Source organism: Hyperolius riggenbachi, chromosome 5, assembly GCF_040937935.1.
Source record: "Hyperolius riggenbachi isolate aHypRig1 chromosome 5, aHypRig1.pri, whole genome shotgun sequence".
In the NCBI taxonomy this organism is placed as follows: Eukaryota; Metazoa; Chordata; class Amphibia; order Anura; family Hyperoliidae; genus Hyperolius; species Hyperolius riggenbachi.
The window spans coordinates 393,835,967-393,848,197 of record NC_090650.1 but is presented as its reverse complement, the minus strand read 5'-3'; the positions used below and the strand labels follow the sequence as shown (position 1 = coordinate 393,848,197).

The following is a 12,231-nucleotide window of genomic DNA, read 5'->3' as shown; positions in this document are numbered from 1 at the left end:
ACTCACGCTGGTGCACCAATGATGGCTACCAGTACCCTGCATGGACTCTATGCATGATGTGGGTCCTCTTAAAGGAATACTGTAGGGGGTCGAGAGAAAAGCAGTTTAACTTACCCGAGGCTTCTAATGGTCCCCGCAGACATGCTGTGCCCGCGGAGCCACTCACCGATGCTCCGGCCCCGCCTCCGGTTCACTTCTGGAATTTTAGACTTTGAAGTCTGAAAACCACTGCGCCTGCGTTGCCGTGTCCTCGCTCCCGCTGATGTCACCAGGAGCGTACTGTGCAGGCACAGATCATACTGGGCCTGCACAATACACTTCTGGTGACATCAGCGGGAGTGAGGACACGGCAATGCAGGCGCAGTGGTTTTCAGACTTCAAAGTCTGAAATTCCAGAAGTGAACCAGAGGCGGGGCTGGAGCATCGGTGAGTGGCTGCGCAGGTACAGGACGTCTACGGGGGACCATTAGAAGCCCCGGGTAAGTTCAACTCATTTTTCCCCCCACTGACTAAATCATTTATACATAATTATTGTAAAAATGAAGCACTTTTTTTTATTACATTATTTTCACTGGAGTTCCTCTTTAATAAGTGTGATATTGGCATGCACCCTCCTCCATTTGTTTCCACCTTCCTATAGATTTTTAATAAGTGAAACGCTTTTTTTAGGTTTCAGTTGAGGTTCCCTTTAAGGAGCAGCACCAATCACATGACCAACACTCTTTTTACATCATAGAAGGATTTTCAACACTTATCCTGTAATGCCATAAAAAGGGCTTACAGGGGTGAAAAGTGATAATTTGCATATTTAGTAGTGGTGCATTGTGGGTAACCACAAATGTTCACTTATAGCTGAATTATTGCAAGTTCCCTTCTGTTTTAAGAAGGCACATTTCACCAAGCATTGCTTATTAGTAGGAAGGCTTTTCAGTCTCTTATCACCCTATACATTCCTGGTGGTTTGGGTCACCCCGAGTTGCTTGGTTACTCTATAAAAAAAGAAAGCGTTTCACTTACCTGGAGGCTTCTACCAGCCCCCTGCAGATGTCCTGTGCCTGCACCGGGACTAAACAATCTTCCGGTCTCCGGCCGCAGTTCAGTTTCGCTTTCCTCTGTCTCCGGCCACTGTGCCTGCCTGGCCCTGGCCACACGCATCCTTGTTTGCCCCCCTGTTGTCGGGAACACCCTGCACAGGCAGAGTAGATATTTTCTTGTACTGTGTCTGCGCAGGACACTCCCAGCAACAGGAGCGCAAACAAAGAAGGATGCGGCCAAGGCCAGGCAGGCACAGTGGCCGGTGACAGAGGAAAGCAAAACTTAGCAGCGGCGAGGGACCGGAGGATCGTTTTGTCCTGGCGCAGGCACAGGACATCTGCAGGGGGGGGCGGTAGAAGCCCCAGGTAAGTGGAACTCTTTTTATGGCATTACAGGTTTCCTTTAAAGCAGTAGGATCAGCCATACTATGCCAGGGAAAAAACATATATATATATATATATATATATATATATATATATATATATGTAGATAAATACTTGATCTACTTACATAACACATGTATTATACTGTCCACGTTTTGATTTCAGTATATGTTAGTAAGTAAATGACGAGAATTCTGTTCCTGGTGGGGGCCATGTCTTTTGCCCACAGTTAAGACTAAAGGTGGGTACACACGTCAGAGAGAAGTCTTTGGAAAATGAAAGATCACAGAACAATTTTACCCCCTTCCATGTAGTATGAGAGTCATACCTACACAGTCTATTCTATGGAGCTGAACTCCCTATCAGATAAAACTCTTTGCAAGATGCTGCACACAAAAGATGCTGTACACATTCAACAGATCAGTATCTGCAAAAGATCTGTTCCTGCAAAAGATCCGTTCCTGCAAAATGCATTCATAGTCTATGATATCTGCAGATCTCATACACACCTTGTTTAAAGGACAGTTATCTGCAGATCAGATCCACCCGGATGGATCTTCAGATCGGCAGATAATTGTCTGATCTGCAGATGAATGTCCTTTAAACAAGGTGTGTATGAGATCTGCAGATATCATAGACTATCAATGCATTTTGCAGGAACTGATCTTTCGCAGATACTGATCTGTTGAATGTGTACAGCATCTTTGTGTGCAGCATCTTGCAAAGATATTATCTGATGGGGAGTTCAGCTCCATAGAATAGGCTGTGTAGGTATGGCTCTTATACTACATGGTAGGGGGTAAAATTGGTCTGTGATCTTTCATTTTCCAAAGACTTTTATCTGACGTGTGTACCCACCTTAACTCGTGATGTCATTTCTGCCCTTTACTTTTTTTTGTCTCCTCCAATCGCTGAGTCGCCTCAGCCTTGCTTGTAAACACAAGTAAGTAGGGGATTAGGTTTCAGATAAGCAGCTGGCAGGGAAATAAAGGGAAGAGGAGGAATAGATTATAGATAAGAACCCCCAGCATGCAATTCTTTGGCACCGACTACTAAAGGGCCAGTGCTCCATAAGTATGTGATAACTCCAAATCATAAGAGCAGAAAAAGTTTTGAATGCAGGATTAGCACCTTTATCACTTAATACACTCAGACCAGTTGCTGTTGAAATTTGATTTTTATGGTGACGATACCGCTTTAAAGAGGAACTGTAGTGAAAAAGGTAATGGATAAAATTGCTTATTTTTTTGCAATATTCATTTATAAATTACCGTATTTTTATGACTATAAGACGTTTCTGACCAAAAGACGCACCTAGGTTTAGAGGACTAAAAACCAGGGGAAAAAAAGAATATAAACTAAACCTGGTGCATCCATGGTGAAGGGGCATCTTGTGGATTATGCCCCCTTTGTACCTCATGCCCCCTTCTACCTCTTGTGTCTCCCTGTGCCCTCATGGGTCCTCCTCTTTGGCCCTTTGTCCCCATGTGTCCTCCTCTATGCCCCTTTGTGTCCTCCATTTGTCCCCCTGTGTCCTCCTCTGCATGGGCACAGTACAGGGAGTCCCCGACATTGCAGCTGGTTGGAGGTTCGTATTGGCAGGCGTAAGTCAGGAACTCCCTGCATTTGGACTATAAGACGCAGTGATTTTACCACCCAACTTTTGGAGGAGAAAAAGTGAGTCTTATAGTCCGAAAAATACAGTATTTAGTCAGCATGTGCCCATTGTAAAATCTTTCATTCTGAAATTTATCACAGGCGGCAAGATCTTTAGTCCTGCCAGGTGAATTTTGCAGAATGTTTGTTTACTGAGAGTTCTATGCACAAGGGGAGACACTGCTTGTTTGGTAGTGGCCCATGGCCCTGACATCACATTGTGGGAGGTGTTTCACCACAAAATCAGCCATACATCTATTCGAGAAAAGGTAAGGATTTCTCACGGGAAAGGAGGTATGGGCTACCGATTAGGATGAAGTTCAATCCTGAGTTTAAGTTCCTCTTTAAGCTGCATTGATAATGTAGTGGGAGAGGGAATATATCATATGTGTGTCTTATTCATCAGACAGCATCTTTACATCTCCAACATTGTTGTACAACTACAGTTTGGTCCCAGAGGGTCTGCAAAAAAAAAACAACCCAGTGGCTATATTAAGCTCTGTAACGCCTCCCTGTAAGAACCCTGCAAGTAAATTAGCAACATAAATCATCGATGCAGATGAAAACCCCTCAGTGTTTGCAAATGACATAATACCAGTAAAGGGCACTAATGTGATTTATTTGCACTGACGTACACAGATTTCAACCCTCAACTCGTGACGCCGAGGACCTCCAGAGACTGGGGCCATTCGCAACAGTGACGCCAGTGGCTCTGTGGTGACCTGATCTGCAGTGTGCGCCCTAGTCATGTCCTCACGCTACGCTATACCGCCTTTCCATTCACTGATGAGAGGACATTCCTGGAGTGCGATCCAACACATTACTGACTGCGAAGCATAGATAGCCAATTACCAGCAATCACTGTTCATCTATATTCACAGCACTTTATACACGGCTGACACTTTCTACAGAGAACACCGAACCAGTCAAATCGCCGTTCAATGGACTCAAAATTCAATGTTGGCAGCACAGTTGGCCAAAGGAGAAGACAATTTAAAGCGGAATTGAAGAACCTTTAAAAAAAAAAAAAAAATAAGAGTTTCACTTACCTGGGGCTTCTGCCAGCCCCCTGCAGCCACCCTGTGCCCTCGCAGCTTCAAGACGATCCTTCGTTCCCACGCCTCGGATCACTTTCACTCAGCGCAGCTGGTTACCACTGCGCCTGCACAGTATGCTCCTGCTACGGGAACGCATAAGAGGATGCGCGCGGTAAGGGCACAGTGGACCTAGTCTTAGAAGTCGAGTGTCCACTGCTTGAAGACAATTGGCAGGGAACGGAGGATCGCTTTGAAGCTGTGTGGGCACAGGTCAGCTGCAGGGGGCTGGCAGGAGCCCCAGGTAGGTGGAACTCTTTATATTTTTTTTTAAAGTGGACCCAAACCAAAAACATTTTTTTTTTATTCAAAATATTTAGTTGCACCACTCTGACAAAGATAAACACTCCTTCAAGCCTATGAGCATTTCAGCGCATGCTTTTCACCCTCCTCTTTTCATAACTAGGCTTATACAGGTGGCAACCATTACTTCTGAGCTTAGTAGGAGGGTTTAGATCATGGGTGTGTTTGTCATCAGCTACCCTCCCTCACAGAGGCGTCGTCTATGTGAAATCTCACACAAGCTAAGATCACCTCCCCTGTGACATCATCAGTAGCAGCCTGTGTTTTGTTTTTTATCCCCTCCACCAGTCTGCCGGATTCTGTCCTGGCAATATGAAAGAAAGGGAGGGGTTTCCTCCAATAAAAGTAAAATATTTTATATTTGTCATCATGCAGCTGAAAAAAGGCTGCTATTTATTATTATAAGTTAGAAAAGAGATTTTATTTCTTAAATTTTTCTTGTATTTTAATTTGGGTCCACTTTAAAGGTTCTTCAGTTCCTCTTTAAAGAGGCACTGTAGTGGCATATAGGAGAATGCAACTATTCAGGATACTCACTTTTCCTGGTTTTAGCATCAAAAATACTACTTATACCTACAGTATATATTGTTAAATATTGGTATGTAGTAGCCCCACCCTCCCAGCGAAGCTTGGCCTAGATAAGACATGCAGAATTCTCACCCAGAGCATTCTGGGAGAGCAGGTATATTTTGAACTAGCTTCGGAACAATTAAGTAAACAAACATTCAAATCGATTTCAGCATGAAATCGATTCACAATCTGTGAATCTCCTGCTGCCCCCCGGGCCCCCGCATACATTACCTGATCCGGCCGGCGCGAGTCCCCACGGTCTCCGCTGTCTTCTTCTCCGCGCTCGGCTCCAGCTTCACTGAACGTCCTGTCCGGGGAAGTTTAAATAGTAGAGGGCGCTCTACTGTTTAAACTTCCTGCTGGGACAGGAAGAAGTGAAGCCTGCCGGACTCTGAGCCCAGCGCGGAGAAGAAGCAGCGGTGACGGTGGGGACTTGTGCCGGCCGGATCAGGTAATGTATTGCCGCTAGAGTCGGTCGGCAGGCATTCGAACGCCGCTATCGATACACTCCCGACCCGCCGGCGATTGAGCGAAATCTTCCGCACGGACAGGAACGACGGGAATCGACGTGAACTATCGATTTTGGACAGAAATCAATCATTCAGTCAGCGTTTGCGCAACGATTTCACAGCCGATTCGATCACAGTGATCGAGTCGGCTGTATTTCTGTGGGAAAATCGGTAAGTGTATGGGCCCCTTAAGGCAAGATTTCCACACAAGTTGTAGCCTGTATGAGAGATGCAGAGACCAGCACTGGCTGCGATGTTACATTTCAAATAAAACAGAATCACCTCTGCTAAGGGGTGCAGCTAAAACATACACAAACCAATAGTTGTCCTTAAAACTTCAGGATATTTTTTTCTAGGATTTCCATAAATTGCAATGAAGATTTTTTTTTTTAACATAAAGGTTAGCATCCGGTGGCTAATCTTTTAGAGGACAGAAGAGGTTTTAAGTTTAGTTTCACTGTAATTCACCACTTACAGCCTGAAAGAGTGGCATTTATTATGTCAAGACCGATCACTGGGAATTTGGCTCTGGGCAGTACAAAGCAGGTATCAATGTTTGGCACTTGTTTAACTACTTCCGGACCGCGCTAACTGAAATCTACGCCCTGTTTTGCTGGCCATCTGGCTGCCAGGGCGTAGATTTCAATTCCCCGCCGCTGCACACATCCGCTGATCTCGCCGCTGAATCCCCGCCATCTCCCGCCGCAACTCGCTCGGCTCTGAAGTCTCTATGACTGCAGAGTTCCTGTGAGCCGGTCAGGAGCAGATGTCATTGCCTCCTGGCCCCGTCTTTTAATGTAAGCAACTCTCATTGGCTTACATTGAAAGAAAGGGCCAGGAGCCAATGAAATCTGCTCCTGACCCGCTCACAGGAACTCTGCCGTCAGAGGCGGCAGAGTGGGTGGCCCAGGTTCCCGACGTGGCGGGTATGTGCAGCGATTCATTGGGATTCCGCTGTTTCTTTCTGTACCAGCAGTCTCTGGTCCTAAAGGGGCAGAGACCGCAGGTACTTAAAGAAAACCTGAACCGAAAATTAAAAGTCAAAATAAGCATACACAAGTCATACTTACCTTCCATGTAGTCTACTCCTCGGTGTCTTTCTCCTGTTCTGCGTCCTGTTTGTTCACTGTGATCAAGGGAATTTTCCGTCCTCCATTTTGAAAATGGTCATTACCCATAACAGCTTTCTGGTCAGCACACAGTTAAACTGTAACATCGCCCACTTGAGCCATAGGGAAACATGGACATTACCTGGTACATCAGTTTTCCTCTCAGCTATAACTGACAGCAACTGATATTTTACTGACAGCAACTGATATATTTCAGATCTGACAAAATATTGTCAGAACTGGAAGGGATTATTGTCAGAAGAAAATGGTGAGCTTCTGAGAGGAACTGATGGCAAGGTAACTATGTAATGTTCATTTGAAGTTACCTCATGTGTTTATTTTAAATATTTTTACTCAGTACAGGTTCTCTTTAAGTGGTTAAAAAATGTGGGCGGAGTTTGTGCTCACTGTATAAAAGGAGTGGTTGTAAGGGGCAGTATAGGACAAGAGGTAGCTTCTTAAAACCCAATCAGGGGCATAGCAATAGCCATAGCAGCTGCTATGGGGCCCTGGAGCAGACGGGGCCAAGGTGGTACTTTATGTATTCGCCATTAACTTTTTTGTGTCCCTCCACCCTCTGAGTGCCCATGGACTATATGCAATGTAGACTGCACGAGAATGTGACTTGCCAATTGACTCATATCCATAGGGTAAAGGCAGGTGGGCACAGCTAAAAAAAGCGCCTGCATCTGAGGGCCAGATGAAAGTTTTGCTATAGGGCCCCATAGTCTCTAGCTATGCCACTGAACCCAATCCTGGATACAGAAAAGACTTACCCGGCCGTAGCCGCCCTACGGTGTCCGCTAGGCTTCCCTTCTTCACTTTGGTGATATAAGCACAGAGTTGACCAGACTCTGACATTTTGCCCCCCACAACCTGCAAAATAAAAAGGAGAGAACATGAAATGCTAGTTACAACCCGACTCCAGGCAATTTATTTTAATTTCACTTTTTGAAGGGGTAAGGACAGAGGCATAGCTATGGGTGGGCAAGGGGAGACGTGTCCCCGGGTGCAGCACTGTGAGGGCCGCACAGCACAGCCGCTCCACACCCATGTGCGTGAGAGGTGGCTTGCTGGCTCCCCAAAGTGCTTCTCTCCCTCCCTCTGACGAGGAGTGCAGAAGCGTTAACAGCAACAGAGAAAGGGGAGCACATCTAGCTATATAAACAAGGGGAAGGGGGGCACATCTGTATCTATGGGGGGGGGGGGAAGGGAGCACATGTGGCTATCTAAACAGCATTTATACATCTTTCTCCACCCATGACCACATTCTGATGTGTGTCCATGCCCATCCTGTCCGGGAGGATGGGGGGGACTTGGTCCGACCCCCCCCCCCCCCCCCCCCCCCCGGTGCTGAAAACCCTAGCTACGCCTCTGGGTAAGGAAGGCTTTGTACTTGAACAATCAATTTCCTATACATAATTTCTCCTATAGGTAAAATTATGAATAAGCCACATATCTGCCACGTATCTGATGTCATCAGTGTGTAAATCATGTGACCAGGTGTCACTTCTGCTTCCTATGTAAGCTAAAGTGAAGCATGACTACCAATCAGAGAATAACAAATGAATCCCCTGATCACACCCATCAGCCTTAGGAGAATTTTTGTTGGAGACACTGAATGCCTTTAGATAGCACCTCTGTGAGGTTGTTATATCAACATCCTGAAAGCGAGAAAATTATAACATAAGTGACATGTAACACAATGACAAAAACATGTGTACAGTACAATCGTTCTTCAAATTTGCATGTGTTTTTATTTATTTTCCCTCACTGTATCGGTTAATAATTCAGGGCTCTAGAAGACAGTTTCTCTGGAGCTGGACTGCAGTTGGAACTACTAAGCACTCACTGATAAATAATTACAGGTCATAAAACTCCTGCCTGTGCAAAGAACAGATAAAAAGCTCGACAATTCAAGCTCCGTCTGTAATAAGAAAGCTGCATATACACATTCCCCTGATGCTGCCAAAACTTTAAACTTTTCAAACCAATCCAAGACTATGGATATGCACACGTGCACAATGATTGTTTCCTGCATGGATCAGGGCTCGATCCCGTGGGTGACAGTACGGGGCTGAGTGATGGAGAGATGATTTGGGGGCATTATACAGTTTCTATGGGGAATGGAGGAGGCACAGTGGTGTGGCATACAACTGAGAGGCTTTGGGTGGGCAAGGTAAGAAGGAAATAATGCGCTGGGCATGGAGGGGGTGAAGCTATGGGGTTGTGGCGATGGGGGCAGTAACAAGTTTAAGGGGCACCTGTACACGCTGGATTCTCCACAGAGAAGTCCCATAACCCTTGGCTGAGTTTAGTATAGCTTATGGGGTCCCAGAAAAGTCCTATTTAGTATTAGCCCACTGCACTTGGACATGAACAACAAACTGGAACTTTAGTATTGATAAAAACTTCAATGGAAGTTGTATTCTGTTGCACTAAATATTTGTGTCCAAAATGGTTTGCATGCAAAAGCACTCGGTACTAGACCCTTCCACCAGCATTGAAGTTCCCTACCAGTCGAAAGGGGTTCTGCTACACAGCAGTCAGCAAGCAAGAAAACATTTAATGCTCACAAACCTGAGATTCCAACTGAGGCCTGTCTGGTTCAACCATTCTATGGAACTCACACATGCACATACATAAGTTTAAGATCTCCAGGGGTCGACAAACTGCACTACTTACACCATTATATAAATGGGCTGCTCTGGGCTCCCTATTCACATAGAGCATGTGTTCCCTAGAATGGTAGAGCCAGACAGGCCTCAGCGCAAATCTCAGGTTCACGAGTATGAAATGTTTGCTTGTTTGCCGACTGGTGTGGGTAGAATAGGGACCCTTTTGACTTAGAGGAAACCTCAACGCTGGTGAAAAGCATGCAACCCATTTTGGAAGCCAATATCCTCCATTAAAGAGACACTGAAGCGAAAAAAAATATGATATAGTGAATTGGTTGTGTACTATGAATAATTACTAGAAGATTAGCAGCAAAGAAAATATTCTCATACTTTTATTTTCGGGTATATATTGTTTTGTCTAACATTGCATCATTCTATAATATGTGCAGATTACACAACACTTAGCATTCAAAATGAGTCTTTCAGAGCAGTCTGTGAAGTAATGACCTCTCCTCTAGCAGAGAAAAAGTAAACAGTTCACTTACAGTTGAGATAATAAAAGTCAGATAACAGCCCTCTCCACGACTAACTTGGTCAGAGAGCTTAATGGCTTGTTTGCATAGAGATAACAACTGGAGTTTCTCAACTCTTCCTGTACTGGAAACAATTAGACTGATGTATCTGATCTTAATGTTTTATTTCTTAGCTGTACTACACATACAAATCATAATATCATTTTTTTTTCGCTTCAGTGTCTCTTTAAGTGCACCCAAATACAAATTGCATTCAGGTTGTTTTTTATCATTACTAGAGTTCCAGCTTGTTGGGAGTGTCTGAGAGGGTTATTGATTGTAAGTAAATTGACCCACTATCCTCGGCACCTCCTTTCCCATTTAAATCTTAGGCCCTCAAAAGGATGAGCATAGTGTATCTTGTTTGTGTTTATTTAGTATTAGGAAAAGAGAAAATTGTTAACCTCACCAGTTTATTTTCACGTCAGGTTGCTTTAAAGTGTACCCGAGCCATAGCTTGAGTACAAAATGAGATACTCTGTGCTCTGATGTCCCCCGTCGCTAAGAGCGGCCCCTCGGAAGATTAGCAGACAAGACAGTGTCGCTAATCGTATCGGGCCACGTAGCTCTTCTTCCTGCAGTGCGGCCGTGCAGTAGCCACGCGAGCCCACCTGTGCATGCGGAGTAAGCTGGAGCCGCTCGTGTACGAGCAGCTCCGTGCTCCTGTTGCTCGTAACAGAGGAGGGGCCCAGCCCCATTCTGGAGGGGAGCCGCGCTCAGCGATGGCGGACATCAGAGCACCAAGAGAAGCCTCAATAGGATCCTGAGGCTTCCCTCTCTTCACATAAACATCTTATTTTGATCCCAAGCTTCGGCTCGGGATCACTTTAAGCTAGTGAAACCATTCACTTCGAACGAGAGTTGCAACGGAAGTGTGGCCAAGCGTATTGTTTCAGCAACTTTAAAGAGAATATAAGACATCAGACAAGCAGAGCCATGGCCTGTCTTCATTTAACTTCACTCATGTCTCTAACATTTTGCCCGGAGTACCCTTTAAGTGTGTTCCACTTCAAGAGCTGTAACGCTGGATGTAGGGGGATCGCCTCTCCGCACACATCCAACAACCTGCGCAATCAAAGAATTAAAACAAAAATCTCCCGGGGAGAGGCAGCCGGCTGTTACCAACAGAAGCCGAGATCAAACGGCAAAAGGTCCGCGCCTCGGCTACAAAGGGGGAAATTGGCAGATTGCATGTGCCAAGTGCTGCTTTCATGCCTTCAAATGGTGCGCTTGTAGGTGTTAAATTATTTCTGAGAAGACTGACACGTTCATTTGGGCGCCTCAGGAAGGCGGACGTGCCTGATCCGCAGCCTGTATTTTCCGCTCAAGAAATTCAGCGTGAAGAGAAATCCCCCGGAAGTCGTATGTGCAGCCTCAGCCAAGATCTGAAGGCGCGACACGTGGAGAATGCAAAACGCCGACCTGACAGACGCAGCTTCTGTTTCCGTGTTTAGGAATGCTGCCTCTCTCTACAGCCACCCCTATTAACTCCTCAGTGTCAGCAGGAGTGGGGGTGCGAAGTGATCAGCAGCGCGGAAATAGAGCTTAGGAAGATTTATTTTAGCTTCTGAGTGGTGTGGGGAATGGGGTTAGAATTAATTTTTTGGAAGGTTGCAAGATGGGAGGAGGCGCCCCAATTGTGACACAGTATGCAGTGAGTGGAGGTAAGTAATAGGAACAAGTCTTACCTCGTGATAAGAGGTTAACATTTTTATTGTTAGACACCAATAAAAAGACAACGCGTTTCACGGGACCTGCCAGCCTCCTCAGGTCAATATGAGACAGTCTCTGAGGTATGTGTCTCAGAGCACAAAATGATGTCATTCCTATTACTTCCCTCTACTCACTACAAACTTCATCACAATTGGAGTGCCTCCCCCATCTTGCATTGTCTCCTTTGCTTTCCAAGGGGTTACCTCCGTGACTACATCCAGTGGTCCTTTGTTTTTTCTGGAGCAAGTTGACCCAACGAATCATCATAACAGCATGGAGAAGGTCTTTCTCCACATGGCCAAAATTGTGGATGCCTATAGCAACCCACTTTGAGTAGTTATTTCTTTACATTTTCCATTTCCCAGAAATGCTACACTATTGGTGCTCCTGGTGGTCTTTTTTTCTCACAAATTGTTATGCAACAGAAGAAGCCTTACCTTTAGACCAAGCATTGCTCTCTCACAAACTGGTATGCAACAGAAGAAGCCTTACCTTTAGACCAAGCATTGCTCCAGAATCGCGAGGCACACTCCCGTCTTTTAACCTCTTATTTAATAAGACGCGGCCTATTAATCGGTCGCCATCTTTGGATGCTTGCCACGTAACAGGGTGCTAATGTGTAGAATAAGAAACACAGAAAAACATATTAGAAAAAGTTTGCAACTCAGC

The 12,231-nt window shown here is 45.3% G+C and overlaps 1 protein-coding gene across 49 annotated transcripts in view; it reads right to left on the bottom strand.

Annotated features, from left to right (window-relative positions):
* Nucleotides 1–12,231, bottom strand: part of RIMS2 (regulating synaptic membrane exocytosis 2) — an 816,797-nt gene that overhangs the window by 313,520 nt on the left and 491,046 nt on the right. For 48 of the 49 annotated variants that reach the window (XM_068237786.1, XM_068237812.1, XM_068237820.1 and 45 more), the window contains 2 exons: nucleotides 12,055–12,174; nucleotides 7,436–7,535 (listed from right to left, as the gene is read on the bottom strand). In XM_068237786.1, coding sequence (XP_068093887.1) covers nucleotides 7,436–7,535; nucleotides 12,055–12,174 — 220 coding nt within the window. Of the gene's footprint in view, nucleotides 1–7,435; nucleotides 7,536–11,999; nucleotides 12,015–12,054; nucleotides 12,175–12,231 lie in introns of those variants that run through there. The other variant, XM_068237818.1, reaches the window with a different exon arrangement.